The sequence below is a fragment of the Syngnathoides biaculeatus genome, chromosome 5, assembly GCF_019802595.1.
Source record: "Syngnathoides biaculeatus isolate LvHL_M chromosome 5, ASM1980259v1, whole genome shotgun sequence".
Taxonomy (NCBI): Eukaryota; Metazoa; Chordata; class Actinopteri; order Syngnathiformes; family Syngnathidae; genus Syngnathoides; species Syngnathoides biaculeatus.
Genome location: NC_084644.1, coordinates 7,577,926 through 7,605,866, shown reverse-complemented (window position 1 = coordinate 7,605,866; position 27,941 = coordinate 7,577,926). Strand labels below are relative to the sequence as shown.

At 46.1% G+C, this 27,941-nt stretch overlaps 1 protein-coding gene and 1 long non-coding RNA gene across 14 annotated transcripts in view; one reads left to right on the top strand and one right to left on the bottom strand.

Moving 5' to 3' along the window:
• LOC133500490 (uncharacterized) overlaps positions 1–27,941 on the top strand; it is a 78,388-nt gene that overhangs the window by 9,806 nt on the left and 40,641 nt on the right. For 5 of the 10 annotated variants that reach the window (XR_009794921.1, XR_009794923.1, XR_009794919.1 and 2 more), the window contains exons 2-4: positions 1,471–1,526; positions 1,607–1,671; positions 1,825–1,975. This is a non-coding gene — a long non-coding RNA (uncharacterized LOC133500490). Of the gene's footprint in view, positions 1–1,470; positions 1,527–1,606; positions 1,672–1,824; positions 1,976–5,120; positions 5,639–7,020; positions 7,141–8,479; positions 8,651–25,049; positions 25,215–27,941 lie in introns of those variants that run through there. The other 5 variants (XR_009794916.1, XR_009794925.1, XR_009794918.1 and 2 more) reach the window with 4 other exon arrangements.
• On the bottom strand, positions 272–27,941 carry nr4a3 (nuclear receptor subfamily 4, group A, member 3). Of its 4 annotated transcripts, none has more exons than XM_061819202.1 (8): positions 27,634–27,941; positions 25,772–25,942; positions 21,333–22,174; positions 15,853–15,982; positions 13,675–13,838; positions 13,375–13,574; positions 7,029–7,207; positions 272–1,865 (listed from the first exon to the last, which is right to left on the bottom strand). In XM_061819202.1, the coding sequence occupies exons 3-8, from the start codon at positions 22,170–22,172 to the stop codon at positions 1,603–1,605; spliced, it is 1,776 nt and encodes a 591-aa protein (XP_061675186.1). In that variant the 5' UTR covers positions 22,173–22,174; positions 25,772–25,942; positions 27,634–27,941; the 3' UTR covers positions 272–1,602. The 4 variants fall into 4 exon arrangements, with proteins under 4 accessions (XP_061675186.1, XP_061675184.1, XP_061675185.1 ...); XM_061819200.1 differs by adding an exon at positions 25,135–25,216 and having other exon boundaries at positions 25,772–27,738; XM_061819201.1 differs by having other exon boundaries at positions 13,375–13,838.

Here is a 27,941-nt window from a genome sequence, read left to right as displayed (position 1 = left end):
TGCATATGAGCTTGCAAAAAAAAAAAGATTGTAAGCATAAGTAAGATCCAGCAGCCACGAAGTCATAACTATGTTTTATGCGGGGTATTTATATTGGGTTCCACAATAATAATACATAATTTCATATTTACCCATTCAATATCCACACCCTCTCCTTTACTGTCGTCCTTGTTCTTTCATTTTCAAATACAGATGGATGCGATGGATGGAAAATAAAAGAAGACAGGAGGCAGCATAATCAGAACTAGTTTATGATTTCAAAGTGCTGAACAGAAAATCCAGTGCACCAAAGAGAAAGAAATTATTGAACAGGAAACTCAAACCAAAGAAGGACACTGAAAAAAAAAGAAAAGAAAACAGCAATTTTTTTACTTTTTTTTGTGTTTCTCTTCTTTGAAAACAATGCACATGTCGTACCACAATATTTGAAAAAAGCTAAAAACACTTCAAAATATTAGTTTTTGTATATTTATATATTTATAGATCTATAGAATTTGCTTTTTTTTTTCTTTCTTCTTCGTAATATCACTGCTGCCATGAGTGTGGGCGGTTGGGGAGGAGGGTGGCGAGACACGGAAACACACGAGGCCGACCGCTTTTTGACAGCCTAAAAACACACCATGCATAAGACGCCGGCTTCTCTTATGCGTACACACACACTTATGAGGACAGCATCGAACCATTGTCTTGCACGCGTGAACACCGCCACAAGAGAAATAAAAAAAAAAAAAAAAAGACTGCGGAATGTCTCTCCCGTGGATCTATCTGTCGAGCACCCTCCTTTCCTGTCCTCTACTCTCAGCAGGGGGGAGCAGGCCGGGTGTGTGTCTGTGCTTCCAGTCCTTTGCAGGCCGTAAGTGCTTCAGAAGCCCATTTCGGGCTCCCGTCATTTCCGTATGAGTAAAATAAGCACAAAAAAAAAAAAAAAAAAAAAGTGAGCAATTCAAGTCTGAGTGAGCAGTCGGCAATTATTTAGTGCACAGTCTCTCTTCTCGAGCCGGATATCGCTCGGACCTTCTCGGCTCTTTTGACGATGTCGGACGACGCGTCTTTGCGTTCGAATAATTTAGAGTTTGAAATTAAACCGTTCCTTATGCGTCAACTTCTTATACGATGAGAAAGCAGTGGGGAGAAAAAATTGCACTTGGAATCAATCAAGATCTCACTACGATGTTATTGAAATATTGTATGGTGTGTTTTTGCAACATTTATGACTTGCTCTTTTTTTGGGGGGGACGGAGTGCATCGCTTACGTTTGTGTCGTCAATGATGTCTCCAGTGAATTCGGCACACCGGATGAACATTATACACAGAAACGGGACTTTATATCGTTCTTTCTTGCTCGCTTTTGTGTTTTCCAGAGGGCAAAAATCTCCGACCTGCGTCCTCCGTCCCAGCCTCCGTGTGAAAATCAGAAGTGGCGACGCAATCTTTTGTTTTTAACACTTTTTTTTTTTTTTTTTTTTAAAGTGTCTGTTGAGTTGGTGGTCCGTTGGAGCGAGTTGTCACGTTGGCGTCACAGCAAAGTGAGTCCGTCACTGTCCTCAAACTGGACGTGATGCTTTTTTTTCCTTCTTCTTCTCTGAATTCCGTCCTTCGCCATCAGTAAGGCAGAGTGTCCAGGAACCTGTCGATCAAGGGCGGAGGCGGCACCAGGTCCTCCAGCTTCAGGTAGAAGATGCGCTGAAGGCCCTGAGTCCTCTGGGAGCGCAACTCCGCCCGTAAACCCAGAATGCGACTCAGGGCGGGCGCCGCCTTGGATGACGACGAAGAGGGGCCGCAGCCCAGGTGGTCTTTGAGACAGCAGATCACTTTGTTCTGCAGCTCCTCCACGCGCTTGGAGTCCTTCAGGCCCGGAACTTGTTCTGTGAAGGAGACGATGGGAGGAGAAATGAATGAAACGACGCGGGACGTCCCAGCTTACAAAACAGTGTGAAACGGGAAAATAACGACAACAGCTGCATTCGGCCTAATGGTGAGTCGTAGTTTTAATAAATTGTTTTTGATATAGCGAGTCACTGATGGTGGAGTGGTACAGGTGCGGGCAGCGTGGGATCATGTCATGTCACGCCATTATCCAAGCTGGTTATCCACACAAGGGTCACGGGAAAGCTGGAGCCTATCCCAGCTAGCTTCGGCCGAAAGGCGGACTACGCCCTGGACTGGTCGCCAGACACTCACAGGGCAGATATCAACACCATCGCTGAGCGGGAAACGATCCCACGCTGAGTCACTGATGGTGTAGTGGTACACACGCCTGCTTTTGATGCGCGCAGCATGGGATCGATTCCCGCTCAGTGATGGTGTCGAGATCTGCCCTGCGACTGACCGCCGACCAGTTCAGGGTGTAGCGCACCTTTTGCCCGAAGCTAGCTGGGATAGGCTCCAGCTTTCCCGGGACCTTTGTGAGGATAAGCGGCTTGGATAATGGATGGATGGATGGATGGATGGATTGATGTTTAGCTTGAAAGAATTAGCGCACATTTTAAGTCAATTCCTATAGAAACTGCAAAATATCTCCACATTTCCTCAGATGAAGCTTCAGTGGAAAATTTCTAGAAATTATATTACTTATTATGACTTATACTATATTATAAAGAAAATCTTGGGAAATGAAGTTTATAGATGAGCCCAAATTTCAGGTCTATTTCTGGTCAGTTTTTGTTTCTGTTTTTTTTTTCATTTGTTTCAGTTTTGTTTAGGGCTTGGGTCAGTATAAACTACCCACAATTCCCAGTTTATTTAATTCCCATGGAAGCTTTCTGAAATTTGAACATCCCAAGGAAATATTTCAGGAAATTATGACTTGATATCTGCCCTGCTACTAACTGGCGACCAGTTCAGGGTGTAGTCCGCCTTTCGCCCGAAGCTAGCTGGGATAGGCTTCAGCTTTCCCGCGACCCTTGTGAGGATAAGTGGCTTGGTTAATGGATGGATGTTTGATATAGCGCGAAAGAATTAGCGCACATTTTAAATCATTTCCGTTAGAAACTGCCAAATATGTCCACATTTCCTCAGATGACGCTTCAGTGGAAAATTTCAAGAAAATCCCAAGGAAACATTTTTAATAATTTAATTACCAGTTAGTTGTCTATATTTCCCAAGGGACTGTACAAGTTGTCCGAAAATTCTCAGATAAAGTTAAAAAAGAAAGTCATGGAAAATTAAATTTCAGGTCTATTTTCATGCGCAATTCAATGTTTCACTTTTTTTTCTCCCCTGTGATGTGATGTGTGATGTTTTGTTTAGGATTAGGGTCAGTATAAATTACCCGCAATTCCCAGTTATTTAATTCCCATGGAAACTTTCTGAAATTTCTGAGATGAACATCCCATGGAAATATTTTGGGAAATTATGACTTTTGATTGTTTATTATCATAGAAAAAAACATATATACGTATATGTTGTGGGGGCACGGTTGATCAGCTGATAAAGCTTTGGCCTCACAGTTCTGAGGTCCTGGGTTCAATCCCGGACCCGCCTGTGTGGAGTTTGCATGTTCTCCCCGTGCCTGCGTGGGTTTCCTCCGGGCGCTCCTTTTTCCTCCCACACCCCAAAAACATGCAACGTTAATTGGACACTCTAAATTGCCCCTAGGTGTGATTCTGAGTGCGATCGGTTGGTTGTCTCTATGTGCCCTGCGATTGGCTGCCAACCAGTTCAGGGTGTACCCCGCCTCCTGCCCGTTGACAGCTGGGATCGGCTCCAGCACTCCCCGTGACCCTTGTGAGGATAAGCACCTCAGAAAACAGATGGATGGCTGTATATGTTTTAGCTTGTATAAGTATTTCATTGCAGTTCATATTCATAACTATTCCTACACTATACTTGGTAAATAGATCATAATGGAAAGTTTCTGTAAATGTCCCGGACGTGATCGGTCCATTTGCAAGCCCGGTCAGCTCATTCAGCTGAAAGAGCAATTGTAACATCTTTTTTTATATTGAATTGCACCTCATTAGCCTCGATGGCTCAAGTTCTTAACAGGCTTTAACCTGTCTCACTCACTACAGATCAATACACAGCCTAACCTAATAAGCCCCCCGTACACTGTGTACACACACACACACACCACACACACACACACACAGTAAAAGGACAGATATATATATATATATATATATAAACACTTGCCGGCACACAAATGCTCCCCGCAATTCCAGACATTGACAAAGACAAAAGTGCTCAACAATTAGCTGATTATTCGGCCCTGTGAGCAGCCAAATTAGATTAGAAAAACGCGCGCGCCCACAAACACACACAAACACAAACCAGTGCCCATAGCAACTCCAGTGGCACCCAAACCGAGCTTAATGTGACACTAACTCATTCTGCTGAGCACGGGGTGTCCGCCGCCCCCACCACACACACACACACACACATGCAGATGCACGCGCACACACGGGCGCTGCAGGGAGGCCGTGGCTCACACCACTTTGAGATATCCATTATGTGAAGCTTATTTATTGTTTGTTTATGTGGCTCTTTTGTCGAGTCTCTCCAGCCCTCCTTTCAACGTCCCTTTCAGACCTACGCACTCACTCACTCCACCCCTCCCCTCGTCTATATGTGTGCCAGATCCTGTAGTGGAGGTGTGTGCGGCGGCGGAGTGGGGCGGGGGGTAATCGATGGCTGCCTTTCTACACAGGCCACTCCGAATTGGTCGATGGCCCGGTTGTTCTGGCAGCGCGCTTGTGCGCTTTGCCGAGGTGGCGCTGAGACGCCAGCCAGCGCAGAGCGGAGCTCCGTGGTGGGCTGGTCGATGAGGCGCAGAGTTAAGTGCTCCCCCAGAGAGGAGCTTGTGTTGGGGGGCTTTAGACACAGGATGTGAGTGTGGCGGCGGAGGTAGGTAAATAAAGTCGGCACGGAGGGGAGGATTTCACGTCTCACGTGTTTATTTGCAGAAATAGATGGTCGTGCGATCACTATTTGTGGAAATATATTCAAATAATAGATTTTTTTTCTTCTTCACTACATTTGAGTCTGCCCAGTACGTCGTTAGCACGCCTGACGCGCAGTTCTGAAGCTCTGAGTTCAGATTCGACTTCTGTGTAGTTCGAACCCCAAAAAGTGACTTCCATCTATCCATGCATCCATTTTCTACCGCTTCTCCGGGTCAGGTCGCGGGGGGAGTGGCTTCAGCAGGGATACCCCGACTTCCCTTTCCCCAGCCACTTCTTCCAGCTCTTCCGGAGGGATCGCGAGGCGTTCCCACGCCAGCCGAGAGACATCGTCTCTGCAGCGTTGTCCTGGGTCGTACCCGGGGTCTCTTTCCGGTGGGACGTGCCCGGAACGCCTCCCTGGTGAGCCATCCGGATCAGATGCCCCAGCCGCCTCATCTGGCTCCTCTCAATGCGGAGGAGCAGCAGCGGTTCGACACTGAGCCTCTTCCGGATGACCGAGCTTCTCAAACATGCTAAATCGCCTCAGAGTTCATTTTGCATGGTGGGGGAGGAATAAAATCCACCTCTTTTCCGCACTACCGTACTTTTCCTCACTCGCTTTATTTTGCAGGCGTGTTGGAGCCTATCTCAGGTATCTTCGAGTGAGAGGCGGGGTACACCCTGAACTCGATCGCCAGCCAGTCGCAGGGCGGAATATATTCAAATAGAATATTTGTTTATTTTCTCATCAGTTTGTTGACATACAGTACACATTGCTATTAATTCGTAAAAACTATATATATACTAGTTAAATGCACAATTTCACATTTACAGTCATCCGTTTATTTTATTTCATTTTATTTTATTTTATTAAATAATTGCTTAATTAGTTTAAAAAAAATAATTGGACAAACAATCACATTACTTTATATTATTATGTATGAATTATTATTTAATTACTAATACATATTTTTCATGCACATTTAAAATTGTACATTTTGTGCTCAGGACACTTTATTCTCTTCAAGCGCAAGTGCCACGGAAGTAATCGTTTAAAATTTACGTGCAATTTGTGCTTCTACCATTTGTATTTTTGCTGCATCCAAAGCTTTGCTCCGTTCGGACCTTTGCATGCATTCACGACTGCAAATAAGTATTTTTATCTTGTCTTATTGCACATGTTCTTATTCTATTTCACATGTTTCACAAGTCTTGAGGTTTACGTATTGGGCTAATCTGGGACTTCGGGTATCAGATTTAATGCCGTGTCAGTTGTAAACGTGCGTACGTAAAATATTTAAATTCTTTGAATACCGGAATCCTTACATACAAATGTGGACCTTGAGCACAATAGCTTGTCCGTCCGCTTACTAATTATTTTATAAATGTTTCATGTGTGCTACTATTTAGTGTTTGTGAAAATCAACATGTGAAATAATGAAAACAAAACAAGTCATGACCTTGGACCTTTACACAGCATTATTTAGGTTCAGAAGATTTAATCCAAGTTTAAATTTAAGTGTCGTTTGCAATTGATCCAGGTTTAACATGGAAAATCCAATTGAACATGTTCAGACGCACTTTCAAATGGGAATATGATCAGGTTGAAATGTGTTTAGCGCGTATTCAGTTGTTCCTTTATTAGAGAAACTACTTTTTTTTTTTACGTAATTAAGTCTTGATCATTGACTTTCCCGAGTGAAAAATGTTTTAAGCCTAGTGACAACACATTTCCTGCTCCTATCTGGCCCGGTCCTGCACGTGCATTCTCTGTGCTGCATGCTTGACACATGCACATTGATTAGAGCAGCAGGTGTCAGGCAGGTGCAGCAGGTGCTTTTGGGTATCAGGTTCTTGTTTGGCAGAAATGTGTGACAACGCGCTCCCGTGTGTGTATGCGTGTTTCTTCGAGAGGGATGTGTCACCCTCATCGCTGTCACATTGAGTCAGCCAACACAAACGAACGCCATCCTTTGCCATGAATCTTTAGCCTCAAATATTGGTGGGTAGTATCGGCAGTATTCATGATTATTTTATCGATACTGATACCGATATGGGCCGGATACCGATAGCTGGAACTGGGACTCGCCCATCTCCAATACAAATGCATGGCATGATCATGATATACGTTTTGAAGGCATTTACCTGTGAGCAGCACGAGCGCGGCCAGGCAGGCGAAGGCGGAGGCATCCAGGTTTACGCCCTGGAGGTGGTTGGAGAAGTCCCGGATGGAGTCCAGCCACTCTCCAAAGCCGCGAAGGCACTGGAACCTGTGCAGCACCAAACCGTTGCAGAACACTAGCTTGTCCTCTGACAGCATTGACCTGAAAAAAAAACACCAAGAAAATAAAACAGTTGGTTAGCTTAATGACATTTTTTTTCAATATCATCGATTTTCTATAGCACTTGTCATTATTAGAGTGATGGACGAGGTTGAGCCTATCACAACTGAAAACACTGTAAACCCAAGATTGGTCACTTGTCAACTGCAAAGGCACATGTAGACAAACAAGCATTCACACTCACGAACACGCTTATGGACGATTTAGATCAAAGAAATGAATATTGTACACCCATGCGTTAAATTTTATGGAAAATCGCAAGCCAATGTTGTAGTATAAAAATTGATAATGGATTTGGTCCATTTAAATGCGAGTAAAACTGATTTTAGTGAAGAAAAATATCCAATTTTGGTGCAGTTTTTTTCCCCGAAAATGAAATGGACAAACTTTTGTAGCAAGAAACATGAGGTAGGGCGGAACGGTGGCTCAGCTGGTAAAGCGTTGGCCTCACGGTTCTGAGGTTCAATCCCGGACCCGCCTATGTGGAGCTTGCATGATCTCCCATGTGCCTGCGTGGGTTTTCTCTGGGCACTCTGGTTTCCTCCCACATCCCAAAAAACATGCAACATTAATTGGACACTCTAAATTGCCCCTCGGTGTGATTGTGAGTGCAGGTGTTTGTCTCTATGTGCCCTGCGATTGGCTGGCAACCAGTTCAAGGTGTACCAGTCTTCGATGAACCGAGCATGCGTGCTTTTTGAATGTGGGAGTTATCCTGAGTAAATGTAGAAAACCCACATAAGCACGGGAAGAACATTCAACTTCCACAGAAATTCACACACAAGATTCAAAACCAGACCCTCAGAACTGCGAGGCAGGTGCGCCAACCACCACCCCTGCATGCTGCCGTCTGTTCGACATACTGTTTTATTTCCGTTTAGATCCCTCTCGAGTTGGAGCAAAGCACAGTTCTCGAAGTTGGCACCGTCAGCGTTCACACACAATTTGGGTAAACATCAAAAAGTGGCGTGCAGCTGACTCAAGATCGCATTTTCCAAATGACCGTATTTTGAAGCGTTCTCGCATCTTTGGGACCGTGGGAACCAACGCGCGGGATAAGGAGCTTAAACAGATATGACTTTAAAGCGCCCTGACCGCTGCGTGCAATGGAAATATGTCTTAATGAGAAAATGAAAAGGCTTCCTTCGGTTACTCACGGCGCCGAACCGAGAGAGCGCGGGCATGTGCATAAGCGAGGGCTATAAAGCGCTCTTTATGAGTGCCTGACTAAACAGCATGCTTCCCTCCTATTAGTTGCCTTCGTGAGCAGATCCCAAAACAAAGAGAAGACAGATGGAAGATGCAGATAAAAACGAGCTAAGATACACGACGTGCTTGGAAAACGGCTTCAGCGACAATCAGGGGGAAGAGACCGGAGCCTTTTGTGATCGTTCTCCTGATTCACGCTGGACCGCATTTTTTGAAAGTAAGATACCGAACTTCCCCTTAAAGGATGATAATAAGATAATCTTTTTATTTTGCCCTTTACAAATAAAATGACGTCCATAGATTTCCCTTGATGATAAAACTTGAATCATCCATTTGTTATGCCGCTTCAGCCCCCAACTGTCAGGGGATTTCCCATAATGCTCAGCTCTCTCTGCCCCTGTTCTTTTTCACATTCATACTGTTTACTCTTATGTCACTAACTTTTTTTCTTAGTCTTCCCTTTAGTTGCTGCACCATAATACTAACAGACTTATCAATATGAATAATCTACCATATATGACCTACTGTATACTATGTATGAAGCCCATTATTCAAGGCAGATGGCAACTTTCACTGATACTAATGCTGTATTCCAGTACAAAGTGAAAACCTGAAAGAATTTAAAATGAAGTATCCATCCAACCATTTTCTTTGCTGCGTATCCTCACGAGGGTTATCAGAGAGTTCTGGAGCCTATCCCAGCTGTCAACGGGCAGGAGGCAGAGATACACCCTGAAGTGGTTACCAGCCAATCGCAGGGCACATAGAGACAAACAGTCGCACTCACAATCTCACCTAGGGGCAATTTAGAGTGTCCAATTAATGTTGCATGTTTTTGGGATGTGGGAGGAAATCGGAGTGCCGAGAGGAAACCCACGTAGGCACGGGGAGAACACGCAAACTCCACACAGGCGGGGCCGGGATCAAACTTGGGTCCTCAGAACTGTGAGGCCAACGCTTTACCAGCTGAGCCAACGTGCCGCCTAAAAATGAAATAAATCTTGAAAAAAGTAAGTTAAAAAATGGGAAACTACGGAATGCAATTCCTGTAGAAATGTCTGTAAATATTGCACGTGTATGCGAATGATTGTCCGTGTCGATACTAGTCCTGCGACTGACTGGCGACCAGTCCGCCTTTTGCCCAAAGTCAGCTGGGATAGGTTCCAGCGACCTGTGACCTTAACCAGGCTAAGCGGTGTTGAAAATGGGAAAAGTTCGAATCAGTTGAGAAATGTGGACGAGGATCGCAGAAGGAGGGATACACCCTGAACTGGTTGCCCGCCAATCGCAGGCCACGTAGAAACAAACAACTATCTACACTCACAATCACACCTAGCGGCAATTTAGAGTGTCCAATGAATGCATGTTTTTGGGATGTGGGAGGAAATCGGTGTGCCCAGAGAAAACCCAGACAGGCATGGGAGAACATGCAAACTCCACACAGGCGAGGCCAGGATTTGAACCCTGGTCCTCAGAACTGTGAGCCAGATGCTCTCACCCAGGGGTGTCAAACTCATTTCTATCGTGGGCCACATTGTAGTCACGGTTTTTGTCAGAGGGCCATTATGACTGAAACCATGAAAATCTTTAATTGACCCATCATATTTACACATTAAATTTATCAACGAGTTTTGGAATTAAAAATCAAGGGTAATGGGTTTTTTAACTCTTGTTGATTTTTGGTAACACAAAAATGCTTGCAATATCTCAATGTCATCATTTATGATTTGACAATTTGAAATTTTGGTCCAGATTTGAACACAAATAATGGAAGCTGATACACATGATTTGCCTTCGCGGGCGGGCCAGATCTCGCCCCCCGGGCCTTGAGTTTGACCCCAGTGCTCTAACCAGTCACATCACCGTGCCGCTGAATTAATTGCATTTTCATATATTTCAACAGTCTGTGATACAAGTATTTTCAGATTGCGAACATCGTCACGGAACCAATCTAACCTGTATGTCAAAGCACCGCCATGAGTTCGAGTTAAGAGTTTCTACCCTGCGATTGGCGACCAACCAGTTCAGGGTGTAACCCCACCTCCTGCCCGTTGACAGCTGGGATAGGCTCCAGCACTCCCCGCGACCCTCGTGAGGATAAGCGGCTAAGAAAATGGATGGATGGAGTTTCTACGTACTGGTGTTTTAACCATTAACCACAATATATACTATATACCCTGCCTCCTGCCTGATGATAGCTGGGATAGGCACTAGCACTCCCGTGACCCTTGTGAGGATAAGTGGCTAAAAAATGGATATCCTATATATTGTTTATTTTTAATGCTGTTAATTTAGGGACAATGTGAGATAACGTTTACTTTACGTGCACGTCTGAAACTTTTGTGAACGATCACAGATTTTAACCAATTCCTGTAATCAGAATGATCCAATTCGAGCTCTGAGCAGCATGATTGAATTAAAAACATTCCAAAGAGGAATCCGGAATCCACAATGTCACAAAAAAAAGGGAAATCAAATGAATTATTATTATTATTACTTGGAAAAGTGAGAGAAAAGACAAATATCAGCAGTTCGGAGCATGTTAATCATCAATTTGTAAGCACGTTAGAGCAGATTTCAACGACGCTCGGATGTGACGCATGCGCCTAAGGACGGTCATGTGCTAAAGCGCCGAGAGTCCACAATCCACATTATATACGGCTGGATTTCTGCCACACATTCCGCTCACCCCTGGCGACGCTGTCGCCATGACGACCCGCCCAGAACCACAGAAACTGTTTGGTGACCGGGCGGGGGGTGTGCTCGTACGTTGGCGGCGGAGTAAATTTACTCGAACGCACACACGCTGTGCACACAGCGACACGCACTCTGACGAACACGCAGACGTACGCTGGGACGAGGGCTGGGCTGGGTTCAATGCGGGGTCAAGGCGGCATCAATGGTTAATAGGCGCTGCGTGGCAAAGCTTTCACAGCGGCGTGTGCGCGCCGAACTGAGAGCGTGCGTTGCGAAGAAAGTGTACATCTGTGTGTGTGTTGCCATGAGTCCCGCGTTCGGGGTGATTCACAGTCCCAGCCTGAGCCTTCCCCTCCTGCTGGAGCTGTGATGCCACCACCCATCTTCTACCCACCCTGCACCTGGACCTGGCAGGGTGCAGTCGAACAAAGTTGTACATCATCAATGTCTGTGTGTGTGTGTGTGTGTCGTTGGGCGAGCAAGTGTGTTTGACTGTGTTGTTTTTGGCCCGATACGACAGCCGGGACAAAAGGATGAGCTTGTAGGCCGAGACCCCTCCTCGCCATAAATTTAACCGGCCGCATGCCTTGCTAGAGCAGACTGGTAACCCCAGGCGATGCTGAGGCTCAAGATGGCCTCGGGGGAGTCCTCATGGCACCAAGTAGCTGTACGTGAAGTCGAGATCCTTTTTTATTTTCCTTTTTTTTTTTTCATGTAAGTCAGCTGAGTTAAGAATGAATTTTAGCATTTCCTGCGATAACTTCTCAGCTGACCCGCTTTGAGAGGCTCTGATCGTGTCAATCCGACACACACACACAGACGCACACCAACCCGGCTTGTGCGTCATACATCAGACGAGCGGAACTCTGTGGGCGTAGCCGCTGTCGTAGACACGGACTCCATTCATAATTCCCCTCATACGGCTGACCACTCAGCTCCAGATACGCCAACACAGCAGCAGCACAATTACATGTTGTACTGTACCCGACGGCGCATGCTGTTCCTGACACATTCTGTAAAGTCCAGGAATATGCTTTCTGATTATTCTTGACTTTTTTTCTAATTTCGTGTGCACCTGCGGCTGAAAAGCGAAGTGTGGAGAGTCTCTGTTGCCGCGATAAACAAGTGTAGTCAATGAATGGAGTGTTCATTGACAAGAGCCTCTAAAATTAAATAATACTAGAGTTAAGACGGTCTCCACCTAAGACGTTTCGACTTTACAACGCCCGTCCCCCGTCCGCCATTTTCTCTGGCTAATGCTCCTCCGTGTTTGTGCGCCGGGAGTATCTTCGCATTTTTCGCCTTCTTTTTTCGACATTATCGCCCCAAAGAAGAAAGCTGTGTCTTTTAGCAATGCCCGTATCTTAGCGCTTGTGAAGGGTTCTGTTCCGATGTCGGATACAGTGATCACAAAACAAGGTTCTTTGATACTTGTCGAGATGGAGAGGAGTGAGGACCAGGTTCCTTCGCGATAGCTAAGCACAGCCTCTCAGGAGTCATGCTAAGTACATCATGTTTATTTCAATGTATTTGTTTTTTTTTTTTTCATACAAAGTATTTTGATGTAAATTAGCTTACGGCTCGTCAGATCTCGGAAGCTAAGCAGGTTTGGACCAGGTCAGTAGTTGGATGGGAGATTGCTTGGGAATACCGGTGCTGTAAGCTTCTCTCGCAGGCTAAAACGTGGAGGGGTTGCGTCAGGAAGGGCATGCGGCGTAAAACTGCGCCAAAAAATATGCCTTCATCTGAGATGACACGCTGTGGCGTTCCCTAACGGTACAAGCGAAAGGAAAAGAAGAAGATTTTGATGTAAATTCTGACTAAAGGTGGAATTCGAGTTAAGTCGCTACTGTAGGAACGGATCTCAGTCGTAGACCGTGGACTCCCTGTATTCCCCTTGATTTCACCCTCTGTTTATATAGTTTTTTTTTATAATAATAGAATCACAGTGGCCAGGGCAACCATCGTTTCCCTCAACATTCACGCCATGTGGTTTGTGGTTCATTCAAAAAAATGAAAAATACAGTCGTAAATTTGCCGCCTCAAGACATGGTGTGACGAAAAGAATGGCAGCGGCCATAGTTTTTCGGTCACAGTCAATCGGCGGGTGTGCAGGTGTGAGTTGTTCCACTTCAATCATGTTTGGCCATGTGGAGCCGGCCTCAATCAACCAGGATAGACTCCAACCAACCACCCACATCTTGGCGAACCTTCCCCTGGAAGCTACGCTCTTATCTCCTCACCTGTGAGCCAATCGCAAGACGAACAGCTCCAGGAAGGCCGAATCTATGAGCAGGTTTTGATCGTCCCGCTGGAGCTCGGAGAAGCCTGGCAGCCGTTCGGCCCAGCACCGTGTGGTCTCCATGGAAATGGTGAGGAGCCTGTAGAACAGGTGGATGTGCTCGGCGTCCGTGGAGGAGGACGGAGGGTCCGCGGCACTGAACTGCGGGACGGGGAGAAACGGCGCGGAAAAGCGAAAAGACGTCAAGAGTCCGCACGGAGTTTCTCAGCGGACCCGCATATTTCCATCGCTGTGGGGCTACCTGGCTGTAGTCAAGGTCGTGGGGCGTGCAGTGGGAATAAGCCCTGAGCAGAGTGGAGATCAGGCTGAGGGGCGGCGAGGGAGGGGCCGCCTCCGTCTGCAGCGGGCTCTTTGGTTTGGAGGGCAAACGTCCACGGCGACCTTTCAAGCTATCGGTGCGCACCACTGTGAAGCACAAAAGAGTCAACGTGAGCGGGAATAATGAAGTCGCGTTGAGCCGCGTTCATACGGAAAAGAACGTCTGTACGTCAAGCTGGTAGCGGTATCTGTCGTCGGTATTTTTCCGGGGGAGGGGGGGGTGCAAACTAGACTGAAAGGATGAGGTTCTGCAGCGTTCTCACACGGGAGGCTAGCAGCCAGCAGGTGGCAGTGTGAGTTGGGGCTGGACTTGTACGCTTGTTGAAGGCAGAGACAGGTGCCGACCACTTTTGCCAACTCGTTCTCACGCGTTCGTTGGAGTTGCTAAAGGGTGGCGTTTTTCTGATTATGTGACAGAGAAAATCATTTTTTGTCGTTCAGAGGGAAAATGTGTCCTCTTTAGCCATTGAGTCACTTTTGAAAAGTTGCTGAAAGTTTGTTGCTAGGTGCTTTTGGGGTGAAACGTTTTCAGAGTAGTCAGAAAAGTTTAGAAATTTAAGAATATGCTAAGTTGGTATCAATGAGAGGATCTCACTTGGGTCTGGTCGCTGTCTCGAGAATGTGTTATTTTTACATTGCGACAGAAATTTCATTTGAATTTCATTCAAAATACAAATTGCTAAGCGGTATTTGAGTGACTGTTAGTAGTTTAAAAAAAAACCTCATGACGTATTAAAGGGAACAGAGAAAATTACATTTTGAAAGCACCTTCATGCAGCTAATATCGAAAGTGTTTTTTTTTTTTTTTTTTTTTTTTTTTAAATCTGAATCTGTTGGGAAGTGAAAGTGGTCAGCTCCCTTTGTTGTGTGTCATTGAGACTCATAATGACTTTGTGTGTGTGTCAGCAAAGGCCGGGAGTGAGATTTGAGTTCCGATTCGATTAATTCGCTGACATCGCAAAAATTGGCCGGACCGTCTTTAATTTTGCTCATTGGACGCTGTTAACCGCGCTCAATTATTTTAAGCGAGATACAAATTTGAACATTTTCTTTCCCTTACAAAGTCAGTCATTGTTGATTGTCGATGTCTAAAAATTATCCCGAGTGATTGTGAGGATATGTCAGGAGTGTTTCTGATCCGCTCCGAAATCGGTGAGGGTTGACAATCATAAATGCTAAACTTGTTCAATAGTTCCGATTGCAAATCCTTATGTGTGTGGTCTACGCCAATTTTGGTTGATCTGTTATTGTGAGTCGAAATAGCCATCTGGCTGTGTTGAATATTTTTTCACATTATATACCAGGATAAAAATGACACAGATGAGTTTGCAAACTCTATATGGTGTGCCGACAACCTAACCGGCGGCCCAACTTGCTTTATATATTTAGTTATCCATCCATTTTCTGGAACCTATCCCATGTGTCAACGGGCAGGAGCCGGGCTACACACTAAACTGGTTGCCAGTTAATCGCTGGGAACATGGAGACAATAAGCCGCACTCACAATCACACCTAGGGGCAATTTAGAGAGTACAATTAATGTTGCATGTTTTTTGGGATGTGGGAGGAAACCGGAGTGCCCGGAGAAAACCCACGCAGGCACTGAAAGAACATGCAAGCTCCACACAGGCGGGGCCGGGATCGAACCCGGGATCTCAGAATTGTGAGGCCAACGCTTTACCAGCTCATCCATCGTTATTTATGTAGTTATTTCTTTGTAATTCTACTGCTCGTTCTTCTTCCTTGTATTTTGCGGCAGCTTGAATGCGCTCTGGCACCGTGCTGCCTCTCACAGGCCAGTCTTGGTACTACAACAGACGTCTCATTTTGATTGATTTGTCAGTGGAGCTAAGAATATTTCTGTGGCGTTATCATCAAAGATATTAATCTTCATCTTTTTTACCTCACATTGGAGTCCCAAAATTTGCGTCCAACTACCTTTTTGGCTGTTGTTTGCCTCTTAAAAAATCCACATTTTTTACATGCACCAAGTCGGACAGAATCAAACTCCCATTCCTACGCGGTTTTCTGATACTCAAACATTGCTGCAGATAATTGCGGTGCAAAATAGTTAGCACGGGCGTACTAAGAGTCTTCCTACCTTCCTTGACCATGCCCACGCTCAGGCACTTTTGGAAGCGGCAGTACTGGCAGCGGTTGCGTCTCCTCTTGTCCACAGGACAGTTCTTACTGGCCAGACACACATACTTGGCGTTCTTCTGCACGGTGCGCTGGAGAAGCAAAAAGAGAAAACATACCAAACGGACATTCCGATAATCAGCCTCCAAACACAATCAAGCGCCAAATATTAGATGCGTTAAATTCAATTCCAGCCCTCCCCTCCTTCGCCGGTGAAGAATGAAAGCAGAAGCTCGCAGGTCAGTTTTTAATTACGCGCTGAAAGGCGGCGCTGACATCAGTATAATTAGATAAAATTAATTTCCCGACAAGCGTTGCCTGCAGGGGTGGAGGGGGGGAACAATTTTATTAGCGCCTGGGCCCGACAATGGCAGCCGCGCACGCGGCGTATCCGAGGAGGGTCCCGCGAGACGGGCGGCGGGAAGGGAGGAAGCTGCGTGAACAGATTGTGTGTGAAGCTCGCGAGTCCGCTCGTGGCACCTCGGGGTCCTCGCGGATCGCGCCTCTCTCGATGGGCCCCGAGGGAGCTGTTTTCTCCTCGGCTGGGTCGCGCGATTATTACTGACCTTATTAAAATGAAATCAGAAACGGGCCGCGCGGGGACCGTGTGCACTTGTCGCGGAGACAACAATAACAAAAATGGTTGCGCTCCTGTGGTGCGGGGATATGGCCGTTCATAATTGACGTCTAAACAGCTCAATATAAAAAAATTCCTCTGGATTTCTTAAGCAATAAAAGCAGGGTGCGGGTGTCACAAGATGACCAATTCAGAATATGAAATGAAAAGCGTTATTATTGTAGTTTTCAGTGTTTTTCGTCCAATGAGAAGAATGTGGAGCTACATATTTTTCATAGTAATAATAAACAAAATAATAAAATAAAATAAAATAAGACAGCGAGGGTGGGTACTAACAAAGTAACAATGAAATACAATGAAAATATATCACAAAACGTTGAAATATATGTGATTTGACTTTTTTGGTATCAAAATTTTGGACATACAGTACATGCTTTGGACATGCAACAATATTTAAAACGAACACTTTGCAGGGCAACTGTGCCTGAATAAGCATTATTATTATTATTATTATTACTACAATAACTAATGTCAAATCTTTTATTTTACCGCGCTTATTTGCATTTAAATCAGATGATTTTGTTATTATTATTTTTTAACTGACATGTGGGCACCGCAGATTCAGTCTGTTTCGAAAATCTGGCTCTGCTTTTTTTTAATATTTGCATGCAAAAACACCAATGACTCGATCATTACGACCGAATTATGTTTTCATGAAGTTCATATTTGAAAGACGATGCATGACTCCAAATCTAAACCAAATTAGATCCACACGGAAAGCGTCACTGTCCGCTCCCCCCCCCCCCCCACCCGTGGTTATTGTTAACACACCAATTATTCCATATGCCGCGGCACGACTGACAGACCGACGCGTAATTGGCTGCTATTGCCGTCATGCGAGCCGTTTCCATGGCGCCAACATCCCCAACCTTCCCGTGGATCTTTCACATCCCATTCAGTGGTCAGTAACGTTTGGATGTGTCCATAATGACCGCCTTAAGTATCTGACTACTTGGAGATAATGCAACATATTTACATGGCATCACGATAACGCATGATGACACAGGTTGTAAACGTAACGTGGGCGGGAGCGGAAGCGGGCGTGGCGGGATGAGTGGGTGCTCTGGAGGGCCTCGGGACCCGATTCCTATAAGTGAGTGCTGCTTCTCGTGTCTGTGTGTGTTCTTGCGGGTGTCCGTCTGTGTTTGTTGTGGTGACTTTTGGCTAAATGAAGCAGGGCGGAGTGTGTGTGGCGTCCCTGCAGAGGTGTCATTGGTGACCTCCATGAGATTTTATCTGCATGTGGACACACACACACACACACACACACCGGATCAAATTACTTGAACGCACCTTTATAGAATTAATAAAGCCCATTTCTGTAGTAGTAATTCTTGCTCGCCAGGCATCCGAGTTGTGTAGCAGGGAGACGTCGGGGAGGTAATTCAAGTGTTGGTTGTGTTTTGGCGGCACGGTGGATCAGTTGATAAAGCGGTGGCCTCACAGTTATGAGGACCTGGGTTCGATCCTGGACTCGCCTGTGTGGAGTTTGCATGATCTCCCCTGTGCCTGCGTGTTTTTTTTCCAGGCACTCCGGTTTCCTCCCACGTCCCAAAAACATGCAACATTAATTGGACACTCTAAATTGCCCCTAGGTGTGATTGTGAGTGCGCCTGTTTGTCTCAATGTGCCCCACGATTGGCCGGCAACCATTTCAGGGTGTACCCCGCATCCTGTCCGTTGACAGCTGGGATAGGCTCCAGCACTCCCCGCAACCCTCGTGAGGATAAGCGGCTAAGAAAATGGATGGATGGTTGTGTTTTCGAGCGCATTTCAGTATGCAACAATTTCAGCATTGTGTACTAGCATGTTTCAGTATAGTGTGTGAAGGGATTTCAGTTGTTTTAGTATGATGTATGAGAGCAAAAAATAATAATCTGTACTGTAAATGAGAGAGGCGGCACGGTGGATCTGCTCGTAAAGCGTTGGCCTCACAGTTCAGAGGTCCCGGGTTCAATCCAGCGGGGGATACCCTGAACTGGTTCCCAGCCAATCGCAGGGCACATGACAGTAAACAGCCGCACTCACAATCACACCTAGGGGCAATTTATTAATGTTGCATGTTTTTGGGATGCGGGAGGAAAGCGGAGTGCCCGGAAAAAAACCCAGGCAGGCACGGGGGAGAACATGCAAACGCCACACAGGCTGGGCCGGGATCGAACCCGAGTCCTCAGAACTGTGAAGCCAACGCTTTACCAGCTGAGTCCCGGTTTCCTCCCACATCCCAAAAAACACGCAACATTAATTGGACACTCTAAATTGCCCCTAGGTGTGATTGTGAGTGCGGCTGGTGTCTGTCTCCATGTGCCCTGTGATTGGCTGGCAACCAGTTCAGGGTGTACCCCGCCTCCTGTTGACAGCTGGGATAGACTCCAGCACTCCCCGCCCCTTGTGAGGATAAGCAGCAAAGAAAATGGATGGATGGATGGTTGTGTTTTTTAGCGTATTTTACCAGCATGTTTCAGTTTGGCGTGTGAAGGGATTTCTGTTGTTAGCGTGTTTTAGTATGATGTATGAGAGCAAAAAAAAGACTTCCTTTAAGAAAACAAACAAACAAGAAAACTGACGTGATAAATGTTGAGTTGGATTAGCTAAACGGGGAGCACACATGCTGCGGGACGAACGCGGACGCTCGCAGCGGCAGATTCTTGACATGTAACATGTGCTAATAGCCGCGGTTTAAATGAAAAGCCTTCGGGGACTTTCTTCCCCGCCTCCCATCCGCTGCTTCTTAATCAGGGGCAATCAGAGCTCTGTGTGCTCCGTGTCTGTCAAGTACAAGTTAGCGCACGACAGATTTACAGCAAGCAAATTGAACGTGTATGCTTTTTTTGGTGGTGGTGTGTGTGTGTCTGTGTGTGTGTGTGTGTGGGGGGGGGGGTAATTTTAATGTTTCCCGTATGCTCAACACATGAGTACAGGGAGATTTTTCCTGAGCATTGATGCTTTCATGATTTTACTCAATAAAAGTGTGCGTGTAAGGGGGAAAAAAATCATGAGAGTACCTTTACAAAATCTGGATTATGGAAAGGCTAAAATCAGCCAAAGTAAGAATAGACAAAAGGCAAACTTATTTGCGAGGTCAGATTAATTTACAATGAAAATGTGTTTCAAATTGCGCTAATGAACTAACAGTTTATCGAACATGGCAATAATTCTTCTGCTATAATTGAATCGTAATCGATTTTTTCCTTTTTTTTTTACAACGCAATGCAATAAACAAACAGATAACACAAGCGTTGTAATAACAGCGCGTGCCTGGTGATATGGAAAATAGCACTTGCACTAATCGCATGTTTTGGCTGATGCGCTTGTGGGGATAAATTAAGCGCAGTCGCAAAAAATGCCGCATTCCTGCAGGTGTCCGATGGTTGGCTTCTGCAGTAAATGTGAAACAAGGCTTGATACAGCAGCAGACACAACCCCCCAACCCCCACCCCCGGGCCCCTCAGACACCAGACACTGCTTTCATTAATTAGTAAATAAAAACAACTAATTGAAAAGAATGATAATCATTTACACCAACCAGAGGCGTTATTTAATTAGACATGCGCTGGCTCGCTCTCTTGCCGCCAACAGTACGGGAAAATATCATGAATAATAATTCTTGTGTGATTTGAGCATATTCCATATTATGAATCTTGAGTAAATGACAAATAATTTGTACATAGATGACTCGCAACATGTCTTTATCCCGAGTGTAGCCAATTTATATTCATTTTTATTTGGGTATACCTACACAATCCAATAACATCGCAAGCGCTCTATTAAAATTCAGAACAATGTGTGAGGGGAGTATTAAATTCAACAATGTTTATTTCTGTGACTGAAGTTTGGTGCATCGTAGTGAGAGTCTAGTGCACGGCACTTTATAGAGATTACAGTAGAGAGTAAAAGTAAGTATGACTAAAAACTGTCTCTTGGTGCGGTGCATAACGAGAGCGCAGTGCACGTTTGCGGTCACATGGTACGTGGGCTACGTGTTATACTCAATCCATAAAGTGACTCATGTCGTAAGCGCCGCGTCTAAATTTGCCCGCACTGATTCAAAAGAAACTCGAGATGGGAAACGTTATTGTGTCGACGAGAATGTCGTTTTTTTTTTTAAAAATACGCTCACTGTATTTTATTTGGAGTGGCTGAGCGTTCAAGCGGTGGAAGGGATGGGGATTTTTTTCTTGGTTGTCTTAGAGAGAGCCTGTGTTCTCACATAAATCTCTGGCACACACGAACACGTACGCACAAGGAAAGCACACACTTTGGCCACTTGGTTGCCGGGAGCGACACCGCAGTCACCCCCCCCCCATCCCCCGCCCCCGGGTGTTCTGTGTTTTCAAAATGACTCCACAGACGATTTAGAGGAGGGCTCAATGATGGGGCGACTGAAGTCAAATGTAGCAAAATTGCTTTAACTGAGCAACAGGTTGTAGCTTGTTTGCCAAAATATTTCAGGTCATATTTTCAAGTGGAATGTACAGAAATCTGAATTGGCCTGCAGTGTGAACATACAGTAGACTTGTTTTGTGTCTGCATTATTATATATGTATTATTTGCATGCAAATATTACAGTGTTTTTATAATATAAGATATTGTAAGATATTTAAAAAACGGGATTTGGGGAAGGCTGGAATGGATTAATGGCATTTCCATTCATTTCAATGGGGAAATATGATTTGAGATTTGACTTTTTAAAGTTATTTGTAGTCACGTAGCAAATTAACACCTCAAGGCACCTTATTAGGTCCACCTGTGTGTGTGAGTGCTGTTAACATGTGAGAGTGAGTTTTTTTGTTTGTTTGTTTTACCTTAAAGAAGCCTTTACAGCCCTCACACGTGCGGACCCCGTAGTGCTGGCAGGCCGCGTTGTCCCCGCACACGGCGCAGGTTCCCTCTCCTTGGGGGCCTCGCGGCGGGGGCGAGGGCAGAGTGTCCCCGAGTAAGGGGCCGCAGGGACCGAGAGCCAGGGAGCGGAATGCCAGGCTGGCGCCGCCGGCTCCGCGGTGGAGCTGGTACATGGACTGTTGTTCCAGGGGCGGCCCGTGAGCATGGGAGACCGACGGGGACGAGGATGACGAGGAGGAGGACGTGCGGACCAGGCCGCCTCCTAGACTCTCGTAGCCACCCACGCTCCCCCCGCTGTGGGGCGGCGAGTGCTGGTAGAAGTGCGGAAAGCGGGACGACTTGAGGGACCCCGCGTCCAGGCTGGAGCCCATGGAGTGGGGGTGTGACGGAGGGACCAGTGAGTGCTCGTCCCACAGGAAAGAGGTGCCGGGCTGCGGGGGTAAGGAAGGCGTGGTGGGCGTGGAGGGAGGCGACTGTTTAAAGTACATGGCGGAGGAGGACAGCGCCTCCAGTTGCGGGGCAGTCGGGTAGCTGTCCTCCTCCTTCTTGATGGTGGGCCTCTGGGGGGGCATCTGGTAGAGGCAAGACGACTTGTGCTCGTAGCCCCCCTCCACAAACACGTTGAAGCTAGGCAGAGAGGTGGTGGCGGCCGCGGCGGAGATCTCGCCGCTGCCCAGGTCCAGCTTAGTGTAGTCGGAGGTCATGAGGTCGGAGGCGTAGCTGTCGCCCTGGTAGCCGAAGGACTGGCTGGAGTAGGCGGAGCCTGGGGGGCTGGGCCCGTACTGGGCCTGCACGCAGGGCATGTCTGACGAGGAAACACAGCGCACGTGGACAGTTAGGAAACACCGCACGTCGTGTAACCCAAAACATATAATTAAAAAAGCTGTGGTATCAGCCCAATGTTAGGATTGTCATTAGTGGGGGAGGGGGAGGGAGAATGTGGTGACAACGGCAGTTAATCGCACGCTTGAATAAAGGAGCAGGACTTTAACAAGGATCGGTGCAGCACAGCAAAGGTGATCCCGAGAGCTGTGAGACATACATGCACTATTGCACATTTGGGGGATCAACAACGAAAAGTACACAGCGCAATTGGAACGCACAGTTGTCAGAATTGTTGTGCAGCGTTCCCCTGCTGGGTCGCATTTCAGCATTCGAGACCCTGCTATATTGTGGATTTTTAATCGCCAAGCGCAGACGCCAGCGACTTTCTCTGATTGTCCGTCAAAGGTTAGTCAAGTTCAAGAAGCCTCTGCGGAAGGCCCGAGCAAGCTGGTCGACCTTTGTGCACGGGTTAGTCAGATGCTAAAGCAGATAGCGTTAAATAATAATGGAACCACCGTGGTGGTGCTTGTATGCTTGCGCAGACTCACGCACGTGCGCAAGCGCAGCCAAATGCAGCAGACGCCCGTCGCTAGGACTCCCTTCTGAATTGATCTGGTCACCGTCGCACTTGGTTTGCGTGTTTGGTGCAGCGATTCTCAACCGGTGGGGCTGGACCCCAAAATGGGCCGAGGGCCTGTCTTTAGCGAGGTCGCCATCAGCTACATTTTTTTTTTTTTAATGTATTCCTATTCTGAGTTTTTTCGGTACACAGCAGGTACTGCGTTCCCGCACGGAACGTAGCAGGAAAGTGACAAGAAATGCGACTTCCCTTTTCTCTAGCCGTAAACAAATACGGCGCGGCTCAACCTTTGCCTGGCAGACGTCATTGCGAGTAATATGCCGGGACTGGTACAGCAAACTGATTGGATTTAAAAATATAATATAGTGTACACATATCTTCAAAGGCTACTTTTGTATAGGAAAAAAGTAGTTGTTGCTCTTAATTTTTCCAAAAGCGGGTCGTGACTTTGCACCAATACGGAAGGTGACAACAGTTGACGACCGCTATTTGAGTGTGTATCCTTATCGAAGCCTCTTTACGTCATACACCTGCACGTGTCTGCGTGAGTGTGTGTGTGTCGGTGTGTTTGTGCGAGAGGACACCGTCAACATAGCCGCTCTACCATTGACCAACCCTCATGCGCACCGTGTGCCGGAATAGTCTCCCGCCGTGTTTGTGCAGTCAAATAGGGGACGCGTCGGCCCCCGGCTCTGGGTAAAAGCACTCACAGGTACTGGTTTTGTCCGCTTACACATGTTCGGGACCCTTAAAGGCCACTTAAAGGTCGCGGGTTTATTTAAAGACGCGAAAAAACACCCATGTCCGAAGTCGAAAGTCGGTGACACCCGATGACCGACGTCGGTGTTATTCGTGGCGGAAATGGGCGTCCATTATTCCTGAAGGGTCGCATCCCCGTGCGGCATTGAAAATATGACTCACGCAAACACACGCCCCCTCCCCATAAACTCACACACACACACACACATATAAACACACATTTACTAATTTCTTCAATTAATACTACGGATGACATCCTAAGGCCTTATCAAGAGGTCCTTAAATTCAGGAAAAACGTCAAAATTGTTAGCGTATTACGTAGAATTCAGGTAAGCCAGCCCCTCAAAGGTCTCTGGTACTGATCGTTTTCCAGCAACGACCAACACTGTCGAGAGCAAGAAATATGACGATAACTACAGAAGTGAAAATGAACTCTGAAATGAAATGAAATGAAATGAGAAAGCAGCGTGCAATTATCTGTCCCGGCCGTTCAGTACAATGCGGCTAAGTCAACAATATTGAAACGAAAACACATAAAAGCGATGAATGTGTCTAACCGTATGCCGCTCAATTATTCCTTTGTCGCTCCGGTTAATTGTAGGTGTGCCTTAAGAAAATTGTTACTTAAAATATCGCGTCCAGTTAATAAAGGTTGTGTGATGGCAGCTGATGATTTCATTGTTCCATTATTTTCTGTGGGAAAAATCGGGGTCTGACGGCGAATAAACGGGCGGTCGAGAAGCTTCAGTGGCTCTAACCTTAAATTGTTTATCCCCGAGTGCCGTGCAACACATTTATTGCCGTTGTTGTTGATTTTTTTTTTCATGGAAAAACGGCACGGTGATGGAGAACCGGGGCTCTCGTGACGGCAGGTCGAGTCTCAGGTGGATCGCGTATCTAGGCGTGTGTGTGTGTGTCACACCTGTTGCGTCGCGCCGCTTTGAAGATGAAGGAATGAAGGCGGCGCGAAACAAAAACAATCGTAGCCTGACTTCAACCCGCATCGATGGCCTCAGGTGAGGACGTGTGACCACGTGCGTGCGTGTGCGTGACTCTGTCTATCGGTGGGTGTGTGAAAATACACACACCGCATCCCTGCTGGCGTGTGCGGTGTTAAGGATGTAAACATCAACCCGTGTAGGTTTGATTCCTGCTAAAAACAAACACCAGCATCTTAGGGGAGGAGAACCAGTAAAACCACTTCATTCTAGTTTTGGCCTTCAACATGGAGCCCTCCCTTGGTGACACACACACACACACTCCCATGCGCACAACATCTATCGGAGTGTGTTACATGCGCATTTCTACTCTATATATTTGCCTAAAAAATATATTCTCTCACTATTCTGTGCCATTTAGCAGATATAAACAATTCCGATAATCCTAATTGACCTAAAACAGGCAAAGTCAGCCTCGCTTGAGGTCAGATAGTTATACAAAATAATGTGTTTTGTTTTAAGCCACGTCTTATATCACGTTTTTTTTTTTTTAATGTGTGGGTGTGCGTGCGTGCAAGCAAGAGGACAGACAGCCCAAGCAGTCAGACACACAAGTTGGGCAGCAGCGGTACACAGCGAGGCGAAGGGAAGACAGTCTCTGACCTCGAGGTGCGCATTTCAACTGGACAAACTGCAGCTGTTCCAATAACTGAGTGCGCTTGTTCATTGTCATAATGCCATAGATCTAACAAATAAAAACATGGAGGTTGCACACATAAATACAAAAAAAAAAAGAAAAAAATACACGTTCGCTGATATTTTTTTTAGGGCCACAGTCCACTTGCATTACACAGAAAAGCAGACACGATATCAGCGAGAAAAAAATAACATTTTTTTTTACATGCGATAATTTATGGAGCATTTGCTGACTTTGAGAAGAAATATTGTTAAATTATGATGTTACCCACCGCATATAAATGCTTAACACATGTGACACGTCATGATGATACATCTCTCATTTGTTGGCTTATTAAAAGTCAAATATCAAATTAGTCTGCACTTGCCACACACACACACTCGCACGCCGCTGGCATTTGTGGAGACACACAAATAGACAATTAGGAACAAACGGACCTTTTAAATTATAAATTATGTATTTTTTTTACCTTCCCCGTCCCGTTTTTTTTAAAGCATGGATGTCCTCATAAAGGAGAAGGAAGTGAACATAAGAAAGAAAGAAAGAAAGAAAGAAAGAAAGAAAGAAAGAGAAAAGAGGGCGCAATTTGGCTGTCGTAGCTACCTGGCGTGAGAGCTTCGTGCTGAATGGTGCTGGGTGTGCGGGCGTGTGGAGCGGCGTGGCTGCGGCCGGATCGGTGCTCCTGAAGCGGGCAGAGCTCGTCGGGCTTCGCGGAGGTAAGCTCCAATCGGCGGGAGTCCGAGCTCGGCTGCGGGCACTTTTCCGAACCTGTGTCTGGAGCGGCAGACGGGGGACGGCTCGGGTCAGAACCACAGTAAGAGAACAAGTAACTCACATATTTAGTAGACTTAAAAAAAAAAAAAAGTTTAGGAACGGCATTAAAAGAAATAATAATTCAAGTTCAATGTGTACGATTTCACTTCCACCGGGGGCCGAATGCGCATGTCACTGATCATTTTCGCACCCGTGATAATATATTTGTAAGCAGTTTAAAGTGTAAATTTCAGCACGCACGTGTGCACAAACTTTTCAGTCTGCATAAAAATATGCCTGATGTCACCACAGAGAGCGACTTGTACAAACCCAGACAAGTGAAGACTTTTTAAAAGCAGCGCAGTGTGCAAAAAGCTGCGGGCGCTCGCTTCTGATCAGCACCTTGTTGATCTGCTGGGGGATTCATCCAGAAGGGGGGGGGGCGGCGGCATGACCCAACGCACCCTCGCACGCGTGCATGCAAAACGGAGAAGAAGGACGAGGAGCTCCGGTGCACCGTGCGCCTCCGGCTGCCTCTCACTGCGGTCGAACCCCCCCCCCCTTCTGCACGCTGGGGGATTTCAAGGTTTAGAGCGCCCCCTTTCCGTCACGCGCGCCAGCGAGTCGACGTGTGCCCCCAATGCTCTTGTGATCCGTGACCTCTGCACGCCGCAGGTACTTTTACACGCCTTCAATGGAACACCTTCATGAGGAACTCCGACTCTCACTCGGATTTCGGGATCCGAACAAATACTCACTTGTATTCCCTTTCGAAAGCCGAATCAGATCGAACCAAGCACGTTAACGTCTTGTGGCTTTCCAGACAAGTTGCACGCTGGTGTGTAAAAAGACAACCTTGTCAGATCCAAATCAACATTTGGTCCCCGAGCCCCAAAAAAAAAAAAAAAAAGTTGTCATAACTCTTACAGAAAAGAACGCACAAGACATTCCTGATCTCAGGCTCGATAACAAAACCGGGTTTGCCTGTCACCCAACCGAAATAAATTTAGAGTGATTTCCACGACATTATATAATAAAGCGTTCAATTCATTTGGAGGCGGTGTGTGCGCCGAGCTCTCCCTTGGCTCGGGCGCGTACCGGTAACCAAGAGAGCCGCGCATAAGCCGCAAAACACGCACCCCGGAGCGCCGGTAAACGCTGGTTGCTCGCGCCAATAAAACCGGACAGCGGCGTGTTTTCAGCAAACCGAGACATTAAAAAAAAAAAAAAAAAATGAGCGAGAAAGTGTAAAGTCACCCAGGAGTGGGATTCTATCACATATTGTCTAGGGCACAAGTTCAACTTTTCATTAAGAATCTAAAAGAACATTAAAAGTGATGTTTCAGCATTCTAAATATTGATCATCGATTTATGTCCGTCATTGATTGGACCTGGCATGATTGACACGTTTGTAAAGACACTGGTAAATATATACATATATATATATTTGAAAGTGACTAATAATTCCCACACATAAAGCCTTTTTTTCTCGACAGTGAGGCATCTCATTCCCATGACAACCGGATAAGATCTGCGGTGCAAAAAAAAATATAATAATAAAAATGAATTTGGCTCGTCACGGATCGGCGAGTCTGACTTATCAAGAGCGTGGAAAAAAAAAGGTTATCTCATAATAAATGGACGTATAGCCTCATGAGTGGGTGCTCGTGTGTGTAATTTATCAATAATCTGACAATGAACATCTTACTTACTGCTTTTCTGTGGCGGTTCCGTCTTTACTTGTGATGACAAGCCCGCATCGAGTATCCTTAACACATCCGCAATAATCACCAAAAAGTCAAAAATGTAAAAAAAAAAAAGTAATGGAAAAAATAAAATGAAAAATGCGGAAAAACGCGGTAAAAAGTTTCTCGCGTCCTTTCTTATCGTTCGGTCAAAAGTAGTCAAAGTGTTTTTGAAGAATGTGAAATAGAAACGGCGGAGCGGTAGAAAGTGTCTGCGTCCGTCCCCTTGTGAGCGCCACTTTGCAAAGTGTGCACTTTGTTTATGCGCGCCGTCT